This window comes from Triticum urartu, chromosome 2A (assembly GCF_056163025.1).
Source record: "Triticum urartu cultivar PI428250 chromosome 2A, HENAU_Tu73, whole genome shotgun sequence".
Classification (NCBI taxonomy): Eukaryota; Viridiplantae; Streptophyta; class Magnoliopsida; order Poales; family Poaceae; genus Triticum; species Triticum urartu.
In genome coordinates, this window is record NC_141874.1 from 121,184,199 (window position 1) to 121,198,119 (window position 13,921).

The 13,921-nt window shown below is 44.3% G+C and overlaps 1 protein-coding gene and 1 pseudogene across 1 annotated transcript; one reads left to right on the forward strand and one right to left on the reverse strand.

The window, feature by feature from the left end:
• Nucleotides 1-854: 854 nt before the first annotated feature.
• Nucleotides 855-2,204, reverse strand: LOC125541220 (transcription factor WRKY19). The gene is made up of 2 exons (XM_048704683.2): nt 1,787-2,204; nt 855-1,684 (listed from the first exon to the last, which is right to left on the reverse strand). Exons 1-2 carry the CDS (start codon nt 2,074-2,076, stop codon nt 1,084-1,086), a joined length of 891 nt encoding a protein of 296 aa, XP_048560640.1. The 5' UTR covers nt 2,077-2,204; the 3' UTR covers nt 855-1,083.
• Nucleotides 2,205-11,533: 9,329 nt separating this feature from the next.
• On the forward strand, nt 11,534-13,496 carry LOC147984216 (protein FAR1-RELATED SEQUENCE 5-like; annotated as a pseudogene).
• The last annotated feature ends 425 nt before the right edge of the window (nt 13,497-13,921 follow it).

Genomic DNA, 13,921 nt, shown 5'->3' on the forward strand with positions numbered 1-13,921 from the left:
AAGTTCTGATCTGTTCAGATTTTTTTCGTTGTGTGAGAGGGTGACGCGAAAATAAACCGATAAAGTGGGGGGAGGGGACGAAAAATAACCTACGAAAAAAAATCAGCGAAGGTGGGAGGAGGTATCAAAAAAACCATAGAAGGTGGGACAAAAAAACCTGAAAGCGAGACTATCAACTGCTCCATTAGGAGTAGAGATGAAGAAAAAAATTCTGATTTTCTTTTTGGAAAACATTAAAAAAATTAGTGCTTGCAAAGTTTCATCATGGAATTACATTTGTGGAAGTCGTGGCAAAAAAATGATGATTCGAAGATGCTACTTTCAGAAGCATTTTGGGGAGCTGATTTTATCCTTTTTGCCATGACTTCCACAAATGTGTTTCCATGATGAGAAAATTTGAGCACATGAAAAAAATTCTTATTGTTTGCCAAAAGAAAAATCAGAAATTTTTGAATTGTTTTTGATTTTTTTTCTATTTTTACTGTTCATGCCAAGAACATTTGAGCTCGAGCTCAGATTAGGACTTTGGCGACTGTCATTGTAACCACTAGTTGTTGTGGTAATGCATTTCTGGAAGTTTGCTTCTTTATTGAGACCTCCAAATGTGCATCTTGTTTTCTCACAGTAGTGTCTGACAACATGAAACCGGACGTGTTTCTCACTCTGTTTATATTTGATGTGCTCCAACGTTTCTTCTTGCCAGTCTCAGAACACTTGATTCTACGAGAGAAAAAAGTTCTTGACAAAAGGAGCAGATACTTCCTTCACAACAAAGGAACACTCCTCCAATGTCCATAGACATAGCGGGCTTTAAAGGACAGTTCCAGGATACAGTTCATGGATTCAGGAGAAGATGAATTTCAACACCTTATTTTTTTCTGCTTTCCTTACAAAATAAATCAACAGAACCTAACCAATCAAAACTGTAGTAGAAGAAAAGAAATAACTATTCAGATATCCTAAGGCTTTCTGCCTAGTGCCTAAATCTGCACTTTGATGCTCTGTTCTTCTACCCTCTTACCAAGGACAGGCAGGGGCTGGGTAGTGTCATATAATTCCACTTCGATGCTCTGTTCGTCGTCCTCACATGAAGAAGTTGGGCGCACCAAGGCCGAAGGTCGGGTCGAACTCGAAAAGGCAGTCCATGCTCGGGGCCGACACGGCTGTGAGCGCCGACACCACCTCCTGGAGGTCGCCGTCCAGCGGCCACTCCGTGTACGCGCCGGCCGGCACCGGGTACGGTGACATGGTCAGGCCACCGTTGGAGCCGGACTCCACAGGCGAGGCCATCGACGGCGGTGAGACTGACGTGTTGTTCAGGGCGCCGTGGTCCGCGTCCACGGTCAGGCCGGCTCTGAGGCTCTGCAGCAGGCTCTCCGCGTGCGGGTTGTGGTGGTTCGTCGGCGGCCTCCTCCCGCCGCCGCCGCCGCCTGGCCTGCAGGTGTGCTGGCCGTGGTAGACGACGTCGAAGAGCGCGGGGTCCTGGTCGGCGCGCTGCACCTGCTTGGTGGCGGGGCAGCCCTGCGAGTTGCGGTGGGTGCAGCGGTAGTAGGCCCTCGGGTGCCTGGCGCCGAGGATGTCCTTCTGCCCGTACTTCCTCCAGCTGTGGCCGTCGTCGCCGGGCCCCTCCGCGCCGCCGGCCGCACTCACCCTCACCTGGCTCGTCCACCTCGTCGTCGCCTTCCTGCCAAGAACCACGAGACACCAAGAATTCAACAACAATTCGGTGCATTTTGGATGATCCAATTCCAATGGTGCTCTGTTCGAGCATGGGCTTTGTTTTTACCTCTTCTTGGTGTTGGTCCTGAAGGGCTGGTCGGAGACGCCGCTGAGGGAGCTGGACGTGCTGGAGGGCGTCGTCGGGGCGTCGGGGAAATGTGCGGCGGCGACGAAGCCGATGGACCGGTCGGTGAGCGCGAAGATCTCGGCGGTGAGGGCGCGGCACAGGTCGATGGAGGCGTCCGGCGCGTGTAGGTGCAGCTCCAGCTGCCGCACCAGCTCCTGGACGCGGCACAGCTCCGACACCACAAGCTGCAGGTTCCCGCGGCCGGCGCCGTTTCCCTCCACGCTCTCCATTGCCGCGGACACGGAAGAACACGTTCGATCGGCGGAGGAGAAGGAAGGAAGCGAGGAAGTGATCGGCGATATCTCTCGATCGCGAGGTGCAGGAGAGGAGGCGGTGGTGGTGACTGGTGAGAGGCGGGGAGACGAGCCATCTTATAGCGGCAGGGTTCAAGTCAAGTGAGGTGGAGGGGATTTGTTTGACTGGATGGGGATTGTTTGGACTGCCACTTGATTGGTTGCTGCCTTGCCGGGTACGGGTAGGGTTTTGCAGCTGCGGGCCGTTTTGCCCGTGAATTAAACACTTTCTATCGGGGGTGTATGCCCAAATGTTTAGATGGTCAAATGGATGGCTTTTATTTTTTTTCTTTTTGACAGTTTTTTTAAATATAGTATAATCGAAGTTGCTTACATACACAAGCATATAGATAAATGCATGCACGCACATCCTATCTCTATGAGCACATCCCCGGAGACTGAGCCGGCATAACATTTTGAGATTTTATGAAGTCACCACAGGAGCTTCGCGGTCAACGGGAACGTCTACTCCCACTGAACGAACATCATCAAAAACCTAAAATAAATCCAGGGATAATGCAAACATCAATGTCAAATACTCCCTCCGTCCGAAAATACTTGTCTTAGAAATGAATAAAATGGATGTATCTATAATTAAAATAGGTCTAGGTACATTGATTTTTAGGACAAGTATTTCCGACGGAGGGAGTATAGGACTTGAACCTGGTGGACCGGGATATCATAACCATCCAACCACAGGTTGATTCACTTCTTTTACAAAAATTAAGGGTTAATACCGAGTGAACCTTCCCATGTTGTACTTATGTAAAAAGACCGGGTGTGCTTATGTAAACACAAGCTGGCAACTATGTTGTGTCCTCGTACTCCTTTCTTTCCATATTGTAGTGCCCATAGATATAGATATTTTTTTTAAAGTCAAACTTTGCAAATATTGATCAAATTTATGGAGAAAACTATTTATATCTACATCTCAGGAAGAGCACTGATTCCAACATTAGACTCCTCCTACTGGTGGGTAGACGGCGAAAAGTCGACGACGTGTCATCCTATCAGAAGGAAGGCAGTGGTGAAGGGACACTTCAAACACTCGGTGCAGGTGCTATCCAGGGGTCCAACACGGAGGAATTGTGCCCTCACCAGGTCTAGGGCACTTTGCTTGCCCTTTGGGAGCTCCGTCTTCGTCAACCTACAACAAACAATCATGATCATTGCTACTCTTTCCTCCAGAAGTAGACAAAGGGATTCTACTCAGCACTCTTGGCATGTCGCTATTACACGACGATCGCTGCACGCGTCCAAACCGTGTTCTTCTGCTTCAAGGTGGCGGTTTGATGCCGCTTGGACATGGCAGGTAGAGGAGCCATTTTAGACTTCATCCTCTCCATGTCCTTTGATGACTCGAGGAAATACATGTGATCTGATCATCCACCAGTAGCAACAGCTCTAATACTGTTGTTGTTGTAAACAGCATAGAGAACGTCGGGCCGTTGACACTCCCCTTCGAGCCAACACGAAGGACTTGACTCCACGAGCGTTCAAACCATGCAGCTCTAGGCGACGGGTGACTCGGTGGTGGTGGTGGAAGCACGAGTGACACCATTGGCAGGGACATCGAAGGAGGGGGGAGGGGAGGGGCCACCTGTACAACTGCAACATTGTGAGGAAAAAGAGGGAGGAACAGCACAATATCAGAAGATGTCTTCTTGCTAATTTTATGGACTGGTGCAACATTGGATATCTTAAAAAAGAGTTGTATATGATGCAACCAGAAGGTTTTGTCGATCCAAAAGGTGCTAACAAAGTGTGCAAGCTCCAGCGATCCATTTATGGACTGGTGCAAGCCTCTCGGAGTTGGAATATACGCTTTGATAGTGTGATCAAAGCATATGGTTTTATACAGACTTTTGGAGAAATCTGTATTTACAAGAAAGTGAGTGGGAGCTCTATAGCATTTCTGATATTATATATGTATGACATATTGTTGATCGGAAATGATACCGAATTTCTGAATAGCATAAAAGGATACTTGAATAAGAATTTTTCAATGAAAGACCTCGGCGAAGCTGCTTATATATTGGGCATCAAGATCTATAGAGATAGATCAAGACGCTTAATTGGACTTTCATAAAGCACATACCTTGATAAAATTTTGAAGAAGTTCAAAATGGATCAAGCAAAGAAAGGTTTCTTGCCTATGTTACAAGGTGTGAAGTTGAGTCAGACTCAATGCCCGACCACTGCAGAAGATAGAGAGAAAATGAAAGTCATTCCCTATGCTTCAGCCATAGGTTCTATCATGTATGCAATGTTGTGTACCAGACCTGATGTGTGCCTTGCTATTAGTTTAGCAGGGATGTACCAAAGTAATTCAGAAGTGGATCACTGGACAGCGGTCAAGAACATCCTGAAATACCTGAAAAGGACTAATGAAATGTTTCTTGTTTATGAAGGTGACAAAGAGCTCATCGTAAACGGTTACGTCGACGCTAGCTTTGACACTAGTCCGGATGACTCTAAGTCACAAACTGGATACGTATTTTTATTGAATGGTGGAGCTGTTAGCTGGTGCAGTTCCATGCAGAGCGTCGTGGCGGGATCTACGTGTGAAGCGGAGTACATAGCTGCTTCGGAAGCAGCAAATGAAGGAGTTCATATCCGATCTAGGTGTCATACCTAGTGCATCGGGTCCAATGAAAATCTTTTGTGACAATACTGGCGCAATTGCCTTGGCAAAGAAATCCAGATTTCAAAGAGAACCAAGCACATCAAGAGACGCTTCAATTCCATACGCGATCAAGTCAAGGAGGGAGGCATAGAGATTTACAAGATACATACGGATCTGAATGTTGCAGACCCGTTGACTAAGCCTCTCTCACGAGCAAAACATGACCAACACCAAGACTCTACGGGTGTTAGAATCATTACAATGTAATCTAGATTATTGACTCTAGTGCAAGTGGGAGACTGAAGGAAATATGCCCTAGAGGCAATAATAAAGTTGTTATTTATATTTCCTTATATCATGATAAATGTTTATTATTCATGCTAGAATTGTATTAACCATAAACTTAGTACATGTGTGAATACGTATACAAACAGAGTGTCACTAGTATGCCTCTACCTGACTAGCTCGTTGATCAAAGATGGTTAAGTTTCCTAGCCATGGACAAAGAGTTGTCATTTGATAAACGGGATCACATCATTAGAGAATGATGTGATTGACTTGACCCATCCGTTAGCTTAGCACTTTGATCGTTTAGTTTACTGCTATTGCTTTCTCCATAACTTGTACATGTTCCTATGACTATGAGATTATACAACTCCCGAATACCGGAGGAACACTTAGTGTGCTATCAAACATCACAACGTAACTGGGTGACTATAAAGATTCTCTACAGGTGTCTCCAATGGTGTTTGTTGAGTTGGCATAGATCGAGATTAGGATTTGTCACTCCGTGTATCGGAGAGGTATCTCTGGGCCCTCTCGGTAATGCACATCACTACAAGCCTTGCAAGCAATATGACTAATGAGTTAGTTACGGGATGTTGCATTACAGAACGAGTAAAGAGACTTGCCGGTAACGAGATTGTACTAGGTATTGAGATACCGACGATCGAATCTTGGGCAAGTAACATACTGATGACAAAGGGAACAACGTATGTTGTTATGTGGTTTGACCGATAAAGATCTTCGTAGAATATGTAGGAACCAATATGAGCATCCAGGTTCCGCTATTGGTTATTGACCGGAGATGAGTCTCGGTCATGTCTACATAGTTCTCGAATCCATAGGGTCCGCACGCTTAACGTTCGGTGACGATCGGTATTATGAGTTTATGTGTTTTGATGTACCGAAGGTAGTTTGAAGTCCCGGATATGATCATGGACATGACGAGGAGTCTCGAAATGGTCAAGACATAAAGATTGATATATTGGACGGCTGTATTCGGACACTGGAAGTGTTCCGGGTGGTTTCGGATAAAACCGGAGTGCCGGAGGGTTACCGGAACCCCTCATGGAACTAATGGACCTAGATGGGCCTTAGTGGAGAGAGAGAGGGGCGGCCAGGGCAGGTCGCGCACCCCCTCCCCCTTGAGTCCGAATTGGACTAGGAAGGGGGCGGCGCCCCCCTTTTCCTTTCCCTGTCCCACTCCTTCCTTCCCCCTCCTAGTAGGACTAGGAAAGGATGAATCCTACTCCTACCAGGAGGAGGATTCCTCCCCTCCTTGGGCGCCCCAAGGGCCGTTCGGCCTTCCCCCTTGCTCCTTTATATACTTCGGTCATATCGTTGCAGTGCTTAGGTGAAGCCCTGCGCCGGTAGCTTCATCATCACCATGATCACGCTGTTGTGTTGACGAAACTCTCCGTCGACACTCAGCTGGATCTAGAGTTCGTGGGACGTCACCGAGCTGAACGTGTGCAGATCGCGGAGGTGTCGTACCTTTGGTTCTAGGATCGATCGGATCGTGAAGATGTATGACTACATCAACCGCGTTGTCATAACGCTTCCGCTTATGGTCTATGAGGGTACGTGGACAACACTCTCTCCTCTCGTTGCTATGCATCACCTAGATAGATCTTGCGTGTGCGTAGAATTTTTTTTGAAATTACTGTGTTCCCCAACAGAAGGGACACTTTAAACACTTAGTGCAGGTTTTGTCCAGGGTCCGACACGAAGGGATTGTGCCTTGACCGGGTCCAGGGCACTTTGCTTGCCCTTTAGGAGCTTTGTCTTCGTCGACCTACAACAACAACAATCATGATCATTGCAACTCTTCCCCCCAGAAGTAGACAAAGGGATTCTACTCGGCAACTTACTCTCAGAAGGATGAAAGGCAATTTCTCTGGCTCCTTGGCATGTCGCTATTACACGATGATCGCTGCACGCGTCAAAATTGCGTTCTTCTGCTTCAAGGTGGCGGTTTGATGCCTCTTGGACATGGTGGGTAGAGGAGCTGCTTTAGACTTCGTCCACTCAAGGTCCTCTGATGACTCAAGGAAATACAGGTGATCTGGTCATCCACCGGTAGCAATGGCTCTGATACCACCACCGTTGTAAACAACATAGAGAACGTCGGGCCATTGACGCTTGCCTTCGAGCCAACACGAATGACTTGACTCCACGAGCGTTCAAACCACACCGCCCTAGGCGACGGGTGACTCGGTGGTGATGGTGGAAGCGTGAGTGACACCATTGACGGCGACATCGGAGGAGGGTCGAGAGAAGGGGCCGCCTGTACAGCCACAACATTGTGAGGAAAAAGTGGGAGGAGCAGCACAATATCAGAAGATGTCTTCTTGCTAATTTGTCAAATATTAGTTTACATAAGATACAAAAAATGTCATTATTCCCTTATTGTAGCACGCATCTTAATGTATTTTAACAAGGCTATGGCTTGATCTACCGTAAGAACAGCTAGCCGACGAAACATAATTATGCTAGGAAAATTATTCATCTTTTTGAGTTCTCGGTGTATGACTATGGATGTAAGTGGGGCGGGCTGATGAACAATACCATAAACCATCGATTTAATTCTTTCCAATTATGAGAGTATCAGGGTTGTCTTTTCAATATACATAGTATATTTTGTTCCGCCGATAATCAATCAGCTTTTTTATAAGCATATAATATTTAAGTACATCCCAACAAGAAATAATTTCATATTAAACATGCAAAGTAATTCCACGTATAAATACTCCCCCCCGTCCTTTTTACTCCGTGTATTATATTCGTGTCAAGTCAAATTTTGCAAAGTTTGACCGAATTAATATTAAAAATATCAACATCTACAATACCAAATATATATATATATTATGAAACTACAGTTCGTAATGATTCTTAAAATATTGATTTGGCATTTTCAATATTGATACTTTTTTATAAGTTGGTCAAAGCATTTTCAATATTGATACTTTTTTCTATATAAGTTTGATCAAAGTAGAGATACTTTGATTTCGGACAAAACTTATATGCGGACTAAAAAAGACCGGAGGGAGTACATATTAAATTTCATAATGAGGTATTCTGGATATTACCAATTCCAAATAATTTGAATATAGTGGCACGCATGACACATAATTCCAACAAATTTTAGACAAGTGATGAACAAATTCTGAAATAAACGATGAGCGCAGCACGAAACATGATGACGCTTGCACCACTACGTATGGCTATTGGAAGTCCCGGGTCGGGTTTGGTTGAGCTCCACGGGGATCCACAAAAACCATCAGAATCTTGGACCGGTCCACGGTCTTGCTCTCGCTTAGACCGTCCAGACAGAGATGTAAGTGAGATCAGAAAGTCCAAACCATAGCCAAACTGCTGACCAGTTCAACACTTTCTCGAATCGTCTTCCTCTGTTCCGTTTGCCCCTTTGGCCTTGAGGTTGCTATAAAAATTGTTGAATATTTGGGTCAACGTGTGGGACACATGATAGCAGCACAGTGAACTCCAGTACCGGCTGAACTGATGCGTCGTGAGCCATATTTAGGTTATCAGGTTAACTTCGGTTCTGCCATTAGTTTGCAGGCATTGATTAGTGAACATCTGTTTACGCATTCTCCTCTTTGTTTTTCACTTTCTTTTCTAGTAGGAGTACAAGAAAACATCAGATTTTGAAGATGAAATCTCATCTTCTTTCTATCGCACGAGCGCGTGTGCTGTTTTCTGTTGGTTTGGGCAACGGCTTCCCTTTCCATCTTCTGTTAAAAAAAGAGTGAAGTGCATCATAGGTTCTCGAACTATTTTAGAGGTGTTACGTAGGTTCTCAAACTATGAAAATCATTATCCAGGTCCTCAAAGTGCAATATAAGTGTCATCCTGGTCCTCAAACTATTTCAAATGTGTCATGTAGGTCCTTAAACTATTTCGGAGGTGTCACATATGTATCCACTTATTACACTTCAAGAATTTTAGAGAACGTAGATGACACTTTTCATAGTTTAAGGACCTACATGACACCTTCAAAATAGTTCGAGGACCTAGGATGCAATTTACTCTTAAAAAAAAAGCAGAGACAAGAAAGTGGTCTCAGAGAGGGAGAAAATTAGCGCGTGAGATGGTGGGATGATTGAGATGACGGACGGACGGGCAGTCAGATTTTACGAGCTGGGAAAATGCGTAGAAGCTTAGCTTGACTTGACCGGTGTGTGGGAAGGAATCTTCAAACCTCTTTGCGCGTCGTTTGAACGAACGAAACAGCGACAAGGAAAGACCGAGAGTGCGTGCGTCTGATACCACTCGTGTCTGTCAGACACTAAGACCAGCTTCCAATAACAAGCAACAATAGTCCAAAGATTAGGGCATTCTTTGGTGACTTAACAATGGCAACGACGTACGTCCAGATTGGCTGCTGACGGACTTCTTTGGTGACTTGATGAATTATAGTTATGGGGAAGATGATTAACTACACATGTATGCAAACTGCCAATGTTCACATAATGAGGGGTAGGGATGCAGATCGACGAACTAAAACACCAAAAAAAAAATCCTAGGCCATGTCGAAATAAACAACAAGTTCAACATCGTCAATCTACAAAGATGATATCTCAAGTTCTCAACTATCATTGGACAGCCCATGGATAGGCTGAAAGATAACCAAACAAATGTGGTTAGCTATAATTAGTACTGAGTAGTTGTGAAGAAATATACCCCCAATACATTCTAGTGCGACATGATGTTAGGCTTTGACAAGCACACCATTAGTCATGCGCCAGCCAGAGCTTTTCATTCATTCACACGCCAAGAAGACAACGGGTAAGCATGTTCCATTCTCACAAACAAATCAAACGAGAAAATATATAGTGTCATGAATGATGAATGTTGTAACCACATTATTAATGCAGGAAATACATACATAAGCCTGCAGAGCAGTGGCAACTTGAAGTATATATGGAAAAAATAACAAGAAACAATACATCACATCAAGGTACAGCCAAGTTCAGTAGTACATAGCTATATACTCCTTTCTGAGTGAGAGTGGAATTTTGGAGCCTGGGTGCATTGGAGGAACTTATTTTTTGCCACTCTAGCTTTTATCAATTTTGCTTATGCCACTCTAAAATTTGACATCTCACTTTTGCCACTCTTGAATTTTGACAATACATCACAAATGCCATTCCATGGCAAAAACGATCATTTTTTATTTCACTTTTGCCACTCTTAACTTTTGACAATGTATCACAATTGCCACTCTGGAAATTTTGCTTTTGCCATGGAATGGCAAAAGTGATATATTGTCAAAAGTTAAGAGTGGCAAGAGTGAGATGTCAAATTCTAGAGTGGCATAAGAAAAATTGGCAAAAGCTAGAGTGGGAAAAACAAAGTGTTCCCTTTAAATAATAATAAAAAAATGATATTTTAAGTTTCAAAATATTTTGAAAAGAATTCTACATGATCGTATGGATGTATATTACATATGTATAAAGTTTGATGATGAAATAAATAAACATGCGAGCTATACAAAAATGACGAATGATGATTCTAAATAATACATGCATTGTTCATCTTTCCAAAATCACGATTTTGTCATTTTGTGTAACTCACATGGTTATTTATTTCAACATCGAAATTTTTACATGTGTAATATCCATCCATATAAACATGTTGAATTTTGTTCAGATTTTTTTGGAACTTCGAAACACTATTTTAGCACTATTCAAAATATAGGGCTGTCGGAGCTCATCCTTCAAAGTGACTTTTTATTTTTGAGAGGCTTAATTATAAGAGCTCCTTTACGGTGATTGGGGCGGTACTGGGAGTACTTTCGAGTACTTACCCCTCCGATTTTTATTAGCCGTCCGATCTGGTGAGGGATTAAAAATGAATTAACTTAATTAGTTTAATCAGAGAAGGGCATAATGGTCTAGAGTAAAAAAAATCAACCAATCACGTCCACGACCAGAACCATGTCTAGATCTAGTAGCTCGGTCAAGTCCTCCTTCTCGTCCTCTTCCTTCTGTCCGACGAGCCCGGCGAGAGGAACCAATTCATCGTCATCGGCGTCGTTCTCGTCCTTCTCTCCTGGTCCCCTTCACTATAAAAGACGTGGTCGGCGACAGGAAGAAGAATAAGGCGTGACATCTGCGGCGACAGTGTCGGTGGCGATGGCGGCGGCGGTATAGGAGAAAGCCCCCCGCTGATCCCATCGCTTCCGGACTTGCATCTTAAGGTATGAATCGCCCGAATCTCAACTTACTTTGATTTGTAGCCTGCACTTCCTACTTAGATTTGTTTAGTCATCATCGATTTAGGTTTCCATGGTCACTTCACTAGTTTACGGGGGACCCAGTTTATGGACGTTTATAATTGCTTGCCATAACATGTACAAGGAGCAAAGTTTAAAATTCCACGCAAGATTTCATACTGGGTTTTGCATGCATTTACGTTTGTCCTTTCAGATTTTTATTCGTCTGAATTGTGATGCAGGAAGACATGGCGGATGTAAGTCACGAGTCAATGATGGAGTACTATCATATTGCCAAGAAGATGTTTAATAGTGAGGATGAAGGTTATACATTCTATAACAAATATGGTCTTGAGAAAGGTTTTAGTGTCCCGAGAAGCTATGTCGAGTGGGATGGATCCAACTGCCATATAATTTTAAGGAAATTTGTGTGTATTCGTGAAGGGGTTCATGAAGAGAAGCACATGAAGTGGAAGATGGAAGATAGAAAGAGGAGGCCACGGAGTATAACTCGTGTAGGGTGTAAAGCTAAATTGGTGATTGCAAGACAAGAGGAAACAGGTTAGTGGTTTGTCAAGGATTTCAATAATGAACACAACCATCCTCTAGCCCCACGGGATCTGTCGTGTCTTTTGCGTTCACACAGAAGAATTAGCGATGAGCAGAAAGCGGACATTGCAGACATGGAAAAATCTGGGATCAGAAAACACCATATTATGGATATTATGTGCATGCAATACGGTGGATATGATGAGGTTGGATGCATTATGAGGGACATTTACAATTTCTGCCATGCTAACAAGCAGGAAATAATTTCTTCCAGGGATGCTCAAACGATGATCAATCACATGGTGGCGAGGCAAGAGCAAGATTCAGATTTTTTCTTTAGGTACTTGGTTGATGAAGCTGGCCATCTGAAGGGACTGTTCTGGTGTGATAGTCAATCCCGACTTGACTACGAGGCTTTCGGAGACGTTATTGTTTTTGATAGCACATACAAAACCAATAAGTACAATCTGCCATTTGTGCCGTTTGTCGGGTTGAATCACCACCGCAACACCATTATTTTTGCATGTGGTATCATTTCACATGAAACAAGCCAGGCATACGAGTGGATGTTACGGACCTTTTCTGATGCTATGGGACAGAAGCATCCTATATCTGTGATCACGGATGGGGACCTTGCAATGCAAAGAGCAATCAGGATGGTGTGGCCTGACTCAAACCATAGGCTCTGTATATGGCACATTCAGCAGAACATTGTACGCCATCTGCATGATGACGCGGTAAAGGAGGAATTCCGATCTTTCATATATGATACATCTTCCATTGAAGAGCATGAGATAAAATGGTTACACTTCTTACAACGGAATAAAGTAACAAGTGAGGACTCCTGGCTGCATCATATGTATAAGATGAGAAAACTGTGGTGTGCTCCATATCTTGAGGGCCGTTGTTTCCTAGGATTGAGCAGCAATCAGCGGAGTGAGAGTTTAAACTCAGTGCTACATACGCATCTTGAGGCTAAGATGACGTTGTTTCAAATGCTAGAGCACTATGAGCGTTGCCTTGCATCGCGACGCTTGAATGAGGCTCTCCAATACGTCGAGGCCTTGCAGCCCGTTCCGTTCACAGAGGAAAATGCTTCAGTTCTTGAGAAACACACTTCTGCTGTGTTTAAGTTGGTCATATGGAGCATAGATGTTGTCAAAAAATGTGAGATCGGAGAGGTACTTGATGCAGCAGAGGTTACCACATACGTTGTGTCTAAGAAGGAAATAATGGATAAAAAGATCGAAGTGCGCACGGAGTCGAAGGAAGGTATGCTTCGCAGTATCAGTTGTTCTTGCCGCAAATTAGAATGCGCAGGCACACCATGTTCCCACATATTTTAAATATTAGGAATTTTACAAGAAGAAACACTGCCCAGGTGTTGTGTTCCCACTCGATGGACAATGAGTGCAAAATGTGCATTCACACCGACCAGAAAGAGCCAGATGTATGCATACTCTGCAGCCCTACAAAGGTACCGTAAGCTAAGGAATTTTAGTCACGCAGCATGTTTCAAGGTATGCCACTCTGATGAGGCGTTTCGGCATCTAAAAAGGGTTTTGGAAGGACAAGATGTTTGCAAAGGATCAACAAGTGAACAAGCTGATAGCAAGGGATCAACTAATGCTTAGGGTAACAGCATTAGGTTTGGTCCCTTGATGCCACAATCGGCTAACCTTGATGGTGAAGGTTTCAAAAAGGTTCTGGATCCCATGCATGTGCCAGGACGAGGTGCTCCGTGTTGGGGAACGTAGCAGAATTTTAAAATTTTCTACGCATCACCAAGGTCAATCTATGGAGTCATCTAGCAACGAGGGAGAGGGGAGTGCATCTACATACCCTTGTAGATCGCGAGCGGAAGCGTTCAAGAGAACAAGGTTGATGGAGTCGTACTCGTCGTGATCCAAATCACCGATGACCTAGCGCCGAACGGACGGCACCTCCGCGTTCAACACACGTACGGTTGGGAAGACGTCTCCTCCAACTTGATCCAGCAAGGGGGAAGAAGAGGTTGATGGAGATCCAGCAGCACGACGGCGTGGTGGTGGAAGCAACGGTGATCTCGGCAGGGCTTCGCCAAGCTC